This window comes from Opisthocomus hoazin, chromosome 7 (assembly GCF_030867145.1).
Source record: "Opisthocomus hoazin isolate bOpiHoa1 chromosome 7, bOpiHoa1.hap1, whole genome shotgun sequence".
Lineage (NCBI taxonomy): Eukaryota > Metazoa > Chordata > Aves > Opisthocomiformes > Opisthocomidae > Opisthocomus > Opisthocomus hoazin.
The window spans coordinates 11,819,814-11,835,610 of record NC_134420.1 but is presented as its reverse complement, the minus strand read 5'-3'; the positions used below and the strand labels follow the sequence as shown (position 1 = coordinate 11,835,610).

Sequence of the window (15,797 nt, the reverse complement as noted above, 5' to 3'; positions counted from 1 at the left end):
TAATGTTCCCTTTTTACTGTACTCTGGGATCAAGGAAAATTTCTTTTTTTGGTGACTTTTGCATGCTAATCAGTGTCACTTTTAATACACTGTAGACTGTATTTCCTTTCACCCTTTGCTGATGAAGATGTTATCTCCCTCTTTCTCTCTCTTTGTGAGTGTCATAGATAAACTAGAGAAAAGCGTAGTTTGTTGTTCCCTTGCAGGCTTCAGGCTTTTCAAGCCAAGGGACAAATGCTGGGAAAGAACAAAGTGATGGCAGAGAAGGAATGAACCAGAATAAAGTTAAATCAATGGCAACTCAACTGTTGGCAAAGTTTGAAGAGAATGCTCCAAATACAATTTTTCGGAGGCAGGTAGGTCATAGATGAACATACAAGTAATCTCTAAAATTAAACTGTAGTCCCTCCTTGTTAATGTGATGCAGATTTCTAAGGGGAAAAAAATGAATCTGTTACCTGTTTGAAGTGGGTTGTCTTTTTTTATGCTTTATGCAAATTAGAAGTATTTCAATACTTACTGAACAAATATGACTAATATAGGTTGACTAATGCATATTAATATAGTGTATTAATATCTAATATATTAATAAAAATATAGTAGAATTGCAATGTCTAGAAGTTTCTTGTAAGCCAGTCTGAATTTTTGCTTTGTGTGGAAGTCTAAGCTGACTGCATATGGTATTGCAGAAAGACTTCCTTTTTCCTGTATTCTGTGAATAAAGGACACTACATATCCAGTAGAATCTTTCTTTGTGGAAAATTTAGAAAGCGTAAGAAGGGAACCTAATCTTTTGTAAGATGTGTCCGGCTGCCATTTTTATTCCCGAAAATTGGCATAATGGAATATATTTGTACATTCCACAGCATTTTCATGGTTTGTTGTTAGTGTGACTAGTGGTGTTTTAAAAGTAATCCCATGCTGACAAGGTATGCACGATAAGCTCGAAATCACACTTTAGCCAGTAAGATGGTTTGAGTCAGCTGAATTCAGATCTGTCTCCTAAAAGGTGTGAAGGAAGGATGGACAAGGTGTTAAGGTTCTGTCAAAGGTGATGACTTTCTTAATTCTTTGTGCTTGTATCTGTTTGTTTATTTACATATTTAAGTCCTCCAGGAGTGTAGGGTTATTACATGTCAGGTGACTTTCTTGGTCCATGAACCATTGTTGGTCAGTTGCTGTTGTTGCTGTCAATGCCCTGAGTTTTCTGTGCGTGATGTGTGTGCAGAGGTTTGCTTGGCCATGTTGAAGGAAGCCTTGATGCGTTACCCTTTGATCATAACCTCTCTTAAAGAATACTGCATGTGCTGAATTTTAAGTATATCTTTGATGGTAGAAGGGGTTAATGAAATGGGTAGGTGACAAAAACCTGCAAAATGTGTTGTTAAGCTCCATAGTAACATGTTTTTAAAAGCAGCTTTTATTTCTTTCTGCCTCATCTTTGAATCCTATTTACTGTCTTCCTTTTTTTTTCTACTCTGTCTTTATAATTTTAAAAATGCTTTACAAGGAGCTAACAGATAGACCAGCCCTGCTCTCTTCTGACTCTCCTGTTAATCCTCACTTTGCTAAACCTAAGGATCCAAGTCTTCTTCCACCTCAACCAAAAAGGCAGGTAGGAACTCATATGGGTAACACCTGACAAATACACCATTTCTCTTACTGCTGGGAACTCAATGTTATTCTGTAGCTACAGAAGATATAAAACAATATTTGGACGTAATATGCAGAGTTAAGAGATATATTTAGCTGAGAATTGTGAAAACCACATTAAAGTTTTAACACCTGCTTGACCAGATGAGAAAACTATTTGAAAGAAGTAGTAACTGTGTGGAAAAACTCCAAAAACATAAGTGTTGATTTCTGTGTTATCACATCTAGACTCAAAATTGTATAAATATCATTACATAGCTACATTTACCACGTGAGAAAACTACAGCAGTGCCTGAAAATTTGTCTATGCATGTTCTTGATGCTTTGGGCTGTTGTAATGATGAGGCGAAAGGAGTTTTCCACCCTAAGAAACCCGGCAAAAATGTGGAAGATAAAAGTCTGACTAAAAAGCTGATAGTGATGCCCAAGGTTTTTAGTAAAGCTTGTGATAACAATTTCTGCTGAAGGCTCTTTTGCAGCATTGTGTAAATAGGGCAAAATTTTTGAATACGTTGGCTAAATTTTTCTCTTGGTAATTCCAGTGAAAGCAATCTCATATTAAATAGTATTGACATTCACTTTACATTAAAGTTTTAAATGGAAGGAAATATCCTATAGTGGTATTTCAAGAGTAGTCCACAGTGAAATGAGATCTGCGTTGCATGTGGAAATCTACAGATCAGCTTGATGAAAAATGCAGATTCATAAACCGTTTGAGAATTGTTGTTTTAAAGGCAGCTGTGCTATCCTGAAACATCAGGAGCACACTGCAAGTTGATTGGCATTAGGTTTTGTAATTTTAATTCCGAGATTTGGAAAGTTTGTGTATTTATTTGAACTGGACAGATAGGATGAAGTAGAAAACTGTCGTGAAAAGACCGGCTGGAAGGTCATTTTAAGGCTGAATTTGATAAAGCTGAACTGGTTCAAATGTTTCATTTACTTCAAAAGCTATTTCCCATGAAGATTCAAATTGAAAGACTTATTCTGAACTCCTCAGAAAATGCTTTAAATCTGAGATACATTATAGCTTTACTTGGGTCAGACTAGATCTAGAATTATGCCAAGAACTACTGTTGATACTCCTACAATCTGAGTGTAGGTTTCATTTCAGGCAGATGTGATGCTAAAAAAAAAAAAAAAAAAAAAAACAACCACCCAAACCTTTCCTAAAAACCCTAGAAGGAGATGTAGTGTCATGTTCTTCTGCACTGGTGCTATCTAGGGTTATTCGCAAAAACTTGAGACAAACCTAGAGAAGGATGTGAAGACCTGCGGAAGTTGTATAGGATTGATTTATTTCAGTGCATGGACACAAGCATCAGAGATGCAGTAGATAGTGTGCAAACAGTGACGTGAGAACATTTTATTACTGGTTATGTGCATGACTGTGCTGCGCTTCTGGAAGCATCCTTAAAAGCTGCATATACTGCATGGTAGTGCAGAAAGCAGATTTTTTTTCACTTCAAGTGTTTCCCAGTTTCAGGTGGTAGCTAGGAGTGAACACGAGGTCAGGGAACCTAAACAGTCTTTAAATGGTTCTGATCATATGGCCAGGAGAGCAAAGACTGTACAAAAACCAGATACCCAGCCCAGTCTGTCAGAAACCTCTGAAAATCTCGCATCTGCCTGTTCTGCTGCAATTGTCCTTTCTGGAGTGCTTGAGCGTCTTCAGCACCTGGAGGAAAAAATGAAACAGGTGATGAGCAATTTCTTTTCCTTTCTGTCTTATAACTGCATATATTAATCTGTGTACTGTATTTTCCCTGGATATGCTGGCGTTTTCTCTGTTGACTTAAGGTTATATTAAGATAATAAAAAGTCTTTCTACAAACTTGCTGTATTCTGATAATGTGTGTGACATTAAATGAAATCTCTCTCTTTTTCTTTCTTTTCTTGGCTTTCCTTCCCTGGCTTTTATTGCAGAAAAGAGCTCAGACCATAGCAAATAGGGAATTCCATAAAAAGAACATTAAAGAGAAAGCAGCACATCTTGCATCAATGTTTGGATACATGGAGTTTCCAAAGGTGAATATTAGGTTTTGCACCTGAAGAAGTGCTGAGTTAGAAAACATACAAGAATTTATGCAGGGAAAAAATTGCAGTGGTTTTCTTTTTAACTTTGCTTTCATCCTGGGTGTATCTGAAAAGTAATTTGGATTCCACTGCAACTGATAAAAAGCTTTGTTTAAATATTATTGCATAATTTATGAGGTAAACACAGCCTAAGTCATAAAACCTAGTCAGAGTACTTTAGCATGAGAGAAATGTGTTAGAATAAACCATGTATTGTGCTTAAGTATACGCCGGTAGCTCACAGTTTCTAATGAATTGGTGAGCAGTAGGTCTCAGTCAGTGCAATCTGGCATTTCTGATGTTTCGTTATGCTTTCCTCCAGCACTATCTTACCCCACTGCCCACTGTAAATATTTTTAATAAGAAAACTGGGCACAATAATAACCATTTGACTTGAAAGTCTTGCCATGATGATTTCCATGGCTTCTCACTGTGCAGAAATAGTGGAAAAAGCAGAGTTGTAGTTATTATCTCTCTATTTTTTTTTGAAGCATGACACTGAAATTATTCTCTAACCTGTGCTAATGTCACTGTCTCTTGGATAACTCTCCTGTTTCTGCTCTACACAGAATAAGCTACCTACTAAAGGCTTATCCCATTCTCAGCCCCCAACTCCCTCTTGCCCTCCACCTCATGATTCAGCTGCCGCCTCTTCTCCATCATCTGTTGGTTCAGCTTCCCCTGCTGTTCCTCCTAGACAGGTACTCTATTAACAGATTTTTTTCATGTAAAACCCAAACTTGCACTGAAGCTGCGTGAGAAATGGCTTGAATGGAAAGTGCTGCCAGCAGATCTGTTGTACAGGTTGTATTTCGCATTGGAATCAAAATTATTTTGTTCACTGTTGTTGATTCTGTGTGTTTGTAAGAGAAAAGCCATCGGTAAACATAGTTCAGGTATAAAGCTAATGAACAGAGCCCATAGTTCACAAAATTTTTGCTTCAATTCTGAAAGTTTTGCATTGCTGCTTATTTTAAACATTCTGTTGTTAGACAATACCACAGACATGCCTGGCAGAGAACAAGCTTCATATTGTATAGCTAACCAGGTGTTATGGGATTGGTTAGTTCTTCTGGGGTGGCACTTGTGTTTCTTTTCATAAGAGTATCTGTCTGGACTGGAGGGAAGAACCTGCACAAAAATGGTTATTTTAACTAGAGGCTGTGTCTTGGAATTGTATGAGCACTTGTCAATACAGTCAGATTTTATTGTTGCTTTGTCTGTTTACTTATATGTATTTTAAACTTGATTCTGTGCATCAATTGCGAGATTACAGTTCTTTGTAACAGCAAACTTTACAGAGAGGAAACATGCATACTCCAAATGAAAGCAGTAACTCTGGAATTGGAGATACTCAGCTCTTACTACTTATGTTGATGTTACAATGGGCTGTGGTTTTATCTGTGGAAGGTAAGGCAACATTGCCTTCTAACTCCCCTTGTTTTAGAAGGATTTTAATTAATGGAAGTTTGATATTTTTGAGCTTTTCAAGGCAGGTAAAAGTGCAGGTTCCCTTTCCCTCACTCACAGATTACATAGCAGCGGTCTGGGAACACTGCAGAATTGAGTAGGGTTGGTGTGGAAATAAAGGTGGAAACATCAAGTTTCTATAAGTATTGAAGGTGACTGCTGTGGCACAGTGCAGGTACTGCTGGAGCTGCTGGCTCTGCTGCCTGACACATGAGAAGTGCTATTTGGCAGAACTGGGTACCATCTCCATTTGCTGTGAGGAGGAGCAAAGCATTCTGCCTGCTTCTGTTGTATTTAAATTACAATAGTTTTATGAAATACTGAGGAGTATTGCCCAACTTCAGGTAATCCACGGCTGAGGGTAATTTCCTATCTGGTGGGAATTCAGCAGCATCGTTTGGTGGAATTGGTCTAGATCTTTTTATGTTATTTTGCACCACATTGTTAATGCTGGCTGGAAATCAGGTTCACAGCCTCAGCAGTAACTGAGGAGGTGATACTGAGCTGACTTGCAGTTTGTAAAGGCATTTTCCTTGGTTGAGATAGAGCTGTGTTGAAAAGACTCCCTTCCTCTCATTCCCCAGGAAAATACAGGCTACACAGCCTTTGAAGGACACTGCAAGCCCAGCAGGTGCCTTATTGTGGTAATCCCCTAATTCCCTTCATTTTCAGAATAATTCCTTTGCCTGAATTTGCCTCTTTCTTTTTGTGACCTAGGAGGTATGGCATGGGATGGGTGTTAACTAAATAATGGTTTCCAAAATAATGGGGCCTGTTGCTCATTTGATTGGGAGAGCTATTGTGACACTGCAAAGAGAATTTAAAAAACCCCACAAACTATGTGAACAATCCTACAGAATATGCGAACTAGGCTCTTAAACATATGGAAACTCTGTGAGTGATCATTTTTATTATAAAATTAAATTTTATTAAATTATAAAATCCCAATTTTATAATTTTTTCTTAGAGAGCACTTGACCTGAGCAATCATTTTTGGATGTTTTAATTAAACTGCATTTTGCTTAAAGTGCAATCACAGCCTTTTATTAGTTTGCCATTGTATTTAAATGGTGCAGCAATAGTTTGTTGTGATTTGATTTCACTCAGGCTGAGTTTACTTCAATTGAAAAATGCTCTCTCCAGAAGTAATTGCAGAATGCAGAACAGCTGAGGCAAGAAAATCTTGTTCTGTCACCAGCATGGTAAATATACGTTCATCTCATTTGGTGAATATTTGGCTGGTTAGGTAGGACTACATGTATTCTTTGGCAGATCTGCATGCATGATCATCTTGATGCCTACTATACTGCTACACAGAGTTGTACAGACTCAGGTCCTCTTGTACACTCTGTGCATTACATATGTCTAAATATGTCTAAATAGTGCATTTGGCACGGCATATCTGACAATTTTTAAATAGCAGGTCTGATAATGACAGGCAAACTTTTACTTTCCTCCCCTTTGAGGCAGATGCAGTAATAGAAAGCCTGATCCAAATGAAGCCCAACTGATGATGGATTACTGTAGATATTTCAGTGGGAAAGGTAGTAAGTAGATTGAAAAAAAAAAAGGGGGGGGGGGGGAGGGGCAAAAAACCTCATTGAGTTTCCTTTCCAGGGTTGCCAGTGAGTACAAGTGACATTGTTGGTGCTGTCCTTGCTACAGGGATAACTAAGAGGGAATGGAGGGGTTAGACAGGGTCAGTCAGCCATGATGTCTGTGCAAGGCCATTGTGGAGAAAGGGAGGGTACCTGTCCTCTGTGCCCAGTATCGGCACAGCACAGGGTGCTGGAGGAGGCCTGCAGTCTGCAGCATGGATGGCTTTTGGAGCAGGTTGTGCCAATGTGCGCTTACTTTACCTAAGTAATGTGGATCCTGCCCTGGGGACAGGGGGTGGACTTAGTGGCCCTTTGGACCTATGTCCAGGACCGTTATTTGCATTGGTGATGTGCTGGGGAAGTGTTAATGCATGTGCAAGACTTTTGTTCTCCATACTATATATGTGCTGTGAGGTTGATTCAGTTGAGTGATACCCCTGTTACTTTAGCTTTACCTGTCTTTGGCAACTTAAGTTCTGTTCCTCTTCAAGTTACACAGGCCACATTTTGGCTTACCTTTTGTAATTTCTGAAGCAAAATTTTCCAAGAAGCAGATTTCTTACTGCTATTTTTACTGTAAGAGTAATCTTCAGGGAGCACCTGCTGCAGCCATGATTTCATAACAAACAGTCTGTCCATGCCCTTCCATGATTAAATTGTTGTCCTTATGTTTTATCTTTGAAGATTCATGTTCTGAAAAGTGTGCAAAGTTTTATTATACTCTATATAAACACTAGCCAAATGTGCAGCACTATATAAATAAAATTTGATAATACTTCAGGTGTGCAGTGTGTATTTTCAAGTACTGTGCAGGATATTTGAACAATATGTTTGGACCTCTCTGCTATGAATATGTACTGGTAATTGCCTGTGTTTGGGTTATTTTGAGGATGGGGTTATAGGACTCAGAATTCGTATTTCTGGTCTCTGTCCTGAGAGGTGTCACTGGGTAAGCTTAGACTTCAGTATGAAAAAGGCCTGCAGGATTGGTAAGCCAACAGAAAGAGCTGCCTCACATTGGTGTTAATATTTCTGCGTTTTCCCAGCAGAAGAACAGAAGAAAATAGAAATATTTCGAGTTACGTAAGATTTCATGAGATGTGACCTATAAATATCAGCATCCTCCCATCCTTTAAATAGTTAGTACTGTCCTTTCAATTTCAAGTGAGTACTGAGATTATTATCAGATATGACGATCCTTTAAATCTGTTGAATTTTCATTGGAACACAGTATTAGTTATGATGGCATATTTATTGAAAATGGTGGCTAAGAAATCGTACTGTCTTATTACAGAAACCTGTTATTAAGCCTCAGTCCTGAAAGGAGCACTTGAAAGGAAGGCTATGGAAGCATATTGTTTCTTTTAAAGACATACAGTCATTACAACTTATTAAGAATTAACTTCTAGATGACACTACATACAAGTTGCCAGTAATAATCAAAACTACTTTCTAGCTTTAATCAGCTGTCAGAATTCACATAGGTAGAATTATGAATTCACAAATATTATATTACAGGCTGGGCTTTGGTTATTCCTGTTTTCTATTTAAAGTGGACTGACGTTCAGAAAACTGTGTTCATCTGACCTTTGCATGAGTGAATCCACACAATAAGCCATAAGAACTATGAGGATGTTGCAATCAGTAGGCTTTGCTGCCTGCAGAGTTTGGACCAACTGTTACCCTTTAGTGACGTGACTCTAATTACCAGCAGTAAGCAGGCCTTGGGTGTTTCCTACACACAGTAACTTATTACTCAAATGTTGTTTATCTCAGAGGTAAAATATATCTATCAGGTGGTACCAAAAGTAAATAAATTGCCTTCAAAGCAAAACAAGACTGGGAGAATCACTTAAGGATATGAAACAAGAAAGGGGAAGCATTACATGTTTTTGGAGGCAGAAAGCATATGTCCTTTGTTTTATGAAAATACTACTGAGGGTTACTTGTTGGTTGGCTGTGGTGTTATAAATAATAATGCAGGGAAATACAGAAGGCAGCTTTCTCTTCCCACATTAATAACCACCCTGATGAGCCTGCTAAAAAGCTTTGGAAATGTGTCTCTGACAGGTCGATAGTCTTAGTAAATCACAAACACTTGAGGGATTTTTAAGTGTTTTCTTGATTGTTTCCTGAAATTCACCATGTAAGGTAACTCTTTAATGTTCCTTTCCAACAAAGGATTTAAAGCTATTGGTGTAAACCTGCCTGAATTGTGAGCAATATCCTGTTACATATTGATAGTGGCCCCAGCACTACGAAATTGCATGCGTGTGTGGGCTGTCACGTACACCAGAGCCTCAAGGGTAGTAAATGCATGAGCAAAATATAAAACCTGTTAGGTGTATGCTGAGTTTCCAGGGCACGTGAGCAGCATCAGGCAGACAGACATCTGTGTGCTGTTCACCAAAGTTAAGCCGTGTAAGAGCTGACGGGTTCTGTAAAGGAATGTGTGTAGATCTGGGGCCAGACCCTCTCTCTTGCAACACGATTAAATGGGTGAGGGTGTTATTGAACTCCTTGTCCGTAAGCAGGGTGAGGTTTAGGATTGGCGGTTGCGATGTTGTCATATGAGGGCAGAAGTCATGAGCCTTGTAGGGCAGCACTGCTCTTGCACGCCCTGTCCGTCCCATTCTCTGCGGATTTCTGATGGTGACAGGTGCTCATGGGGCTGCCCCGATGGATTCTCATCCTGGTACTTCTGTTTTGTGATTGAATGGCATTTGAATAGAATAGAATAGAATATTTCGGTTGGAAGGGGCCTGCAATGATCATCGAGTCCAACCGCCTGAGCAATTCAGTGCTGACCAAAAGCTAAAGCATGGTATTAAGGGCATTGTCCAAAAGCCTCTTAAACACTGACAGGCCTGGGGCATCGACCACCTCTCTAGGAAGCCTGCTGCAGTGTTTGACTACCCTCTTGGTAAAGAAATGCTTCCTAATGCCCAGACTGAATCTCCCCTGGTGTAGCTTTCAACCATTCCCACATGTCCTATCACTGGACACAATGGACACCAGGGAGAAGAGATCAGCACCTCCCTCTCCACGTTCCCTCCTCAGGAAGCTGTAGAGAGCAATGAGGTGGCCCCTCAGCCTCCTTTTCTCCAAACTAGACAAGCCCAAAGTCCTTAGCCGCTCCTCCTAGGACATTCCTGCCAGCCCTTTCACCAGCTTTGTTGCTCCCCTCTGGATGCATTCATGGACCTTCACATTCATCTGAAATTGTGGGGTCCAGAACTGCACACAGTACTCCAGGTGAGGCCACACCAGCACTGACTGCAGCAGGGTGATCACCTCTTTTGACCGGCTGGTTATGCTGTGCTTGATGCACCCCTGGATGCGGTTTGCCCTCCTGGCTGCCAGGGCCCGCTGCCGGCTTGTGTTGAGCCTGCTGCCGACCAGCACCTCCAGATCCCTTTCTGCAGGGCTGCTCTCCAGCCACTCCTCTCCCAGTTTGTGCTTGTGCCCGGCATTACTCCGTCCTAGGTGCAGAATATGGCATTTGGACTTGCTAAATTTCATCCCATTAATCATTGCCCAATGCTCCAATCTATTTAGATCCCTCTGCAAGGCATCTGAAAGCTGCAGTACTGAGGCTATGGCAAACTGATCTCCTCTTGACTACCCGCATATCTGATTCAGCAAGGAGAACCAGTAGAGAATTTTCCCCAGTAATATGTCCTTATTAAACAGTTTCTCTAAATTGAGATCTAATTAGTACTTAAGTCCACTTGCTTCCTGCCCTCCCTGCTGAGCAGTAGCAACAATGGTTGTGTTGGTGGTTCTTGCTTAGGAGACGAGAGCAGTCAGCAATCTTTTGGTTGCTAGATTAAATTGGTATCCCATTTTCTTTTACTTGGAATGTGAATTCACATTTGTGACAAGAATGTTTCCTTTTAATAACATTTTTTAAAGTATGTATAAACATGCAGTTTTCTTGTTTTGACTGCTTTAATGTTGATACAGATAGCTCCAATGGGTGGAGAACAGAAATCAACCCACCTGATGAATTGCAAGGTGTAGTTCAAGCTCAAGGATACTTTTCCTGAAATTCAACTACTTGCACTTTAAGCATAGCCTTATTATTTAACTGATTGCCCCAGCGTTTAACTGGTTCAAAGTAAACATTCTGCTTCAGCTGATTTTGAACACTTTCTTTTATCTGGAAGCTAATGGGTGATAAGTTGTATGTGGTCTAGAAGTTCCTCAGCATATTCAGAGGTGCCAAATTTGGGCAGGAAAATTTTTCTTCTGTGATCTTAAACAATGTAAAGGAATGTAGTTTTCCTGTAGTAGCAAGTAATTTCGCTTCTCTTATTGGTTTATAGTTTAATGTACCACTTAGGACAGCATTGTGGTATGTAATTAAGAGTTTACTTTGCTATTGTTACGTCACAAATTGTGCAGATACTGAATAATATTGAAAGTCTTTTTGTATTAAATAAAACAAACGAGTACAGAAATTTGTCCCTTGAATGGCCTTTGTTGTCTTAGCATACATATTTTTTATCTGCCTAGATATTAAGGTAATTATGGTATAACTCTGAAAAGATAAGGGGACCTGTAAGGGGCTGGACATGTTCCCAGGTTCCTGAACTTGAAATTTTTTTTTTATTAGCAAGAATATTTTTATCCATCGTAATTCTTGAAAACACACCCCCAGTGCATTAGAGTTGCTTTTAAACTTGATAGAAAATGCTTTAAAATTATTTATTTATAATTTATGGGAAGTATTTCTGTAAATCTATGGAGTTTTCACAGTCTTTTTTTCCAAGAACAGAGGACTAGACTACCTGACTACCCACCTGCCACACACACACCCCCCTTTCTTCTTTTCCAGTCCCTGGGCATGTGTTTTGGGAAGGAAGCCTGGAACCATGCAGTCAGTGGTCTGGCTACAGTACATTCACAGCCACAGTCTTAAGGACCTGCAGTCTCCTTGTAGGCCTGTCTGTTTGATAAATTTGGGTAGAAACAGCCTAACATTAGTAGCTGCAATAGTGTGATGAAGCAGATTAAAGGAGATGTCTTCCTTTCATGGGCGTAGCTTCTCCGGTTTTCCCTGGCATTGAGATGAGTCACTGGGGAGAAGGAGAATGATTGCTCTATGAGCATCAACAAAACATTTCTGTGCGGGACTTCTAGTACATTTGCATAGAGTATTTCCTGAAATGCCACGGTTTGTGGTCTGTTAGTGTGAAGTTTAGTCCCTACCCCTGTTCTGAAATATGACAACAAAGTCCCAAGAAGTCACAGTGAACAATGGGGTTTTTTTTAATCTAGCGGAATGGTTCAACCCCAAAAGCCAGGCAGTAGCTCCCGGCTCAGCCTTTTGCAGACACGGCAGGAGGCCTCATGCTGTGGGAGAAGTGTGTGGGCTGCATGGAGGCTTTCTGTGGCCACCAGCTCAACCATGCTGATCATGCATGAACATGGTTTGTGCTCTGCTAGGCTTTGCCTCTGCTCTTTCTCCTAGCTTCTCGTTATCATTGTTTGTGTGTTTTCAAGTCATCTTGTCCTTTTCTCGTTAAATTCTTTTTCAAGAATAACTAAAGCTCTTTCTTCTGTTTTTCAACTTCTCCCCTTTTCTGGTTAGATGACTGTAGGAAAGGTCTCATGTGCAGTTGGAGCTGTGGCTGAAGTTCTTGTCAATCTGTATGTGAATGATCACAGACCCAAGCCACAGTTTCCCCCCCTTGAACTGGTAAGACTAAACCCACAAAGAAACAATAACTTACCTTAAAAGAGTGGTGTTTCCAGAATATCATCCTAACTTAACACCCTGGTTGTGGAGCTTTTTAAGTGTTACAAAAGCTCTAACACTTATTAAGGAATCAAGTGCATATTGGCAAAATACGATGATGTGTAGATGTGCTGGAAATGTTGCTCACCATGTCTTCTATTTATATTTTTATTACTTGTCTGTATGAATTAAAACTTTAGGAAGCTTTTATTAGATGTAATTACTGGTACAATTAGTAACAGAAGACAATTATTAATCAGGGTGGCTTCTAAAGAAAGTTTTGTACAGTACATGTTCATGCAGTTATTTTTAACATACAAATGCTGAATCACTGTGCCTCATTCTGAAGAGAGCTGTTTTTAAACTCTGACACTGTTCTGTGTTGAATTCAGAAGCAGTCTCTGGACAGAGCTACAGGTTCTTGCCCCATTCCTCATTCTCCATCTCCTGCCTCTACTGCCCAGAGCTGTCAGGTATTGGGAAGCAAAGTGAGGTGGTGTGTTGTGGTGATGACACTTACTTACCAGTCAGCACTAAACTCGGATTGCTTCCGCTTCTTTGTAACTAGCTGACCTGTTCTATTAGCGTTGTATTTTTAAAAATGCATTTGTATGCGTTTCCATTTGCATGCTACTTTGTTTGGAAAGTTTCATGTAGTTCATACTCTGAAATGATCCATCGCAGAAAAATGGGTAACTAATGGCAAATTTGGAATAGGATTCTCAAGTTTTAGGCACAAGAGTGTGACTCGTGACACTGACAATTGTGAGTGGCACTTAAAAAATTGTTCCGAGGCCTTCTTTGCTGGCAAATTAAAGATGAGTTGTGTGGACTGTGTGCCGCTGTCTGAATGCGCCAGGACTCTACCAAGCCCATGCCTGTCGCATGTGTGGTACCTCTCCTGTGGAAGTGGTGATGGTGGAAGGAGAGGAAGATGGTGATGGCTGTGGTAGAGACAGGATGCTCGCCTGTACTGACCTACAGCTAAGCAGAATACAATAATTCAAAGTAACATAGTCATACCTGCCTCTAATAAGAAAAGGGAAGCCCAGTGGCATCTAATCCATTTATAATTTGCATCTATATCTAGAGAGGATGAGCTCTGTGGCAATTAAAGCATGTTAATTGCCAGCCCAAATTCAACAAAAACTTTCAGAATAGTTTCAAGTTGTTAATGTGGATAATAATTGAAAGTCCAGTGAGTTAAAAATATTCTGAGTGTCTGTGGTAGGACTTAAATTGAGTTTTAAAACAAACCAAGCCCCATCTTGGGCTGTAGTCTCAGGAGTAACATGGCTGAGAGGGGAGGCATGTCTGCCACGGTCTAAATGGTAGTTCAGACACCAGCATCGAAGACTCAGTTTGTCTTCCTGGACATTAAAGCACAAGCCTACGTTTTCCTCTGGAGTGTGTATGAACTAAGTCTTCAGGGTGTCTGTTTACTTAGCTCCAAATGCATGTCTGTTGTTTGAGGCTGGCAAGGTTTGCCTTTACCCTCTTCTGAGAAGCACCAGTGCCCACAGCTGTGAGACGTGAGTGCCTGAGCCAGCGCGGTGCAGGGTGGTGAAAGAGCATTTGGGGCTGATGCTGCTCTTGTACCTGAGTAAATGTAAAGTGTTGGTGAACTCCCAGAGGGAAGCTGCAAGCAAGTCCAACTGAAAACTCACCGCTTAAAGTCCTTGTGATGGCTGATTTATGAATTGCTGCATAAGCCTACAGAATTGTAGCAAATGAGTAATAAAAAAGCTGACTGATGCTTATTTTAATAGTGTGCAGAGGGGGCTGTGTAAAACTTCAAGCAGCTAAAGCAGTTTCCCACTTAATAAGAATTTATATCTGGATGTAGTGCAACAGCTTTATGTGTGTTTCTATTTTTATCTTTTAACAGGGATCTCTGCGAAAAGAATTTCCTCAGTCTATCGGAGGGAGTGACATTTGTTACTTCTGCAAAAAGCGGGTATACGTTATGGAGCGACTGAGTGCAGAAGGCCACTTCTTTCACAGGGAGTGCTTCAAGTGTGAAATATGTTCTACAACACTCCGTTTAGGAATTTATGCCTTTGATGTTGAAGAAGGTAATATAGGAACTATTTAAGAATATTTTAAAATGTATTGATATTTCTGATGGAACTAGGGAAAAAGACCTGGCCGAGTAGCTCGGTCCCGAGGAAGTCTGCCAAGTATGTTGTTTGCATCCATGCCGATCTTTGAGTCCTTGTACTTGCAGTTCTAGTCTTTCAAAAGAATCCAGTTATGACAGACCTGAGCTTTAAATGAAGAAATCCTCAGTGGAAAATAAGTTGAGTAACCAAAATACAGTTTGTCCAATCACAGGTCAAAGCCAAGGGGGAAAAAGGTGATTTTTCTCCAACAATACAGAATTATTCTCATCTCTCACTTACAGTTGGCCATTAAATTACGTGATCTGTAAGGATAAGTGAAGACAGTGGCAGATTTACATGGATGGGGGCGAGTGTAGGTTGCTTCTTTGAAGATGTTACGGCTCGGCAGTTGAAAGTAGCAGTACTGGCCAAGCAGCAGTGTAATTCATTCCAGTCTGCTGTAGAACGGGAGGTTCAGATCTTGTGTGCTCAGTCCCACCTACAGCCTGGGGTTTGAGGTTGGGGAATTTCTTTTTGCCTTTTTGTTTTAGTTTAGAGAGAAATTATTAAACTGAATTAAAATTCCCTTGCACACTTCCAAATGATTTGAGTAGATCCACCTACTAACCTGATCTCCTAATACAAAAACATTAAAGACTCAAGGCCAAAGGTAGTTGTTCTGCAGTCCAGAGAACCTTCTGTGAAGGCTTTTCTTGAACTGATTATTTGACTTTTTGCTGCTTGATGTCTCTTGGGTTGGTTTGTAACTTGGTATTTATAGAATCTTGTTTTTCTGCTATTTACTGATCTTAAACCTGTGTGGTAGATAAACGACCTCACCTTATTAACAAATAAATAGCTGTGAGCTATTCAGAGTCGGTGGCAAGTTTCCCATTCCTTTTGCTGCCCAGTCATTAATTATCCTGATTTCGTCTTTTTATAGATGGAACAGTCATATACGTATAGATAAAATATCATATAATTTTTTTCTCTTGTAGGTAAATTTTACTGTAAACCTCATTTTACGCACTGCAAAATCAGTACTAAACACAGAAAAAGAAGAGCAACGTTACAGCTCCAGGGAAAGGTGTGTATAGTTCATATTACTAATGCAGGAAATGTTGAGGCAGCTTTATCTGTAAAGATATTTTTTGC

The 15,797-nt window shown here is 40.0% G+C and overlaps 1 protein-coding gene across 6 annotated transcripts in view; it reads left to right on the top strand.

The window, feature by feature from the left end:
- MICAL2 (microtubule associated monooxygenase, calponin and LIM domain containing 2) overlaps positions 1 to 15,797 on the top strand; it is a 136,416-nt gene that overhangs the window by 62,795 nt on the left and 57,824 nt on the right. For 3 of the 6 annotated variants that reach the window (XM_075425075.1, XM_075425078.1, XM_075425077.1), the window contains exons 16-24: positions 207 to 356; positions 1,511 to 1,615; positions 3,134 to 3,352; positions 3,580 to 3,681; positions 4,299 to 4,430; positions 12,394 to 12,501; positions 12,933 to 13,013; positions 14,429 to 14,615; positions 15,641 to 15,729. In XM_075425075.1, coding sequence (XP_075281190.1) covers positions 207 to 356; positions 1,511 to 1,615; positions 3,134 to 3,352; positions 3,580 to 3,681; positions 4,299 to 4,430; positions 12,394 to 12,501; positions 12,933 to 13,013; positions 14,429 to 14,615; positions 15,641 to 15,729 — 1,173 coding nt within the window. Of the gene's footprint in view, positions 1 to 206; positions 357 to 1,510; positions 1,616 to 3,133; positions 3,353 to 3,579; positions 3,812 to 4,298; positions 4,431 to 12,393; positions 12,502 to 12,932; positions 13,014 to 14,428; positions 14,616 to 15,640; positions 15,730 to 15,797 lie in introns of those variants that run through there. The other 3 variants (XM_075425076.1, XM_075425080.1, XM_075425079.1) reach the window with 2 other exon arrangements.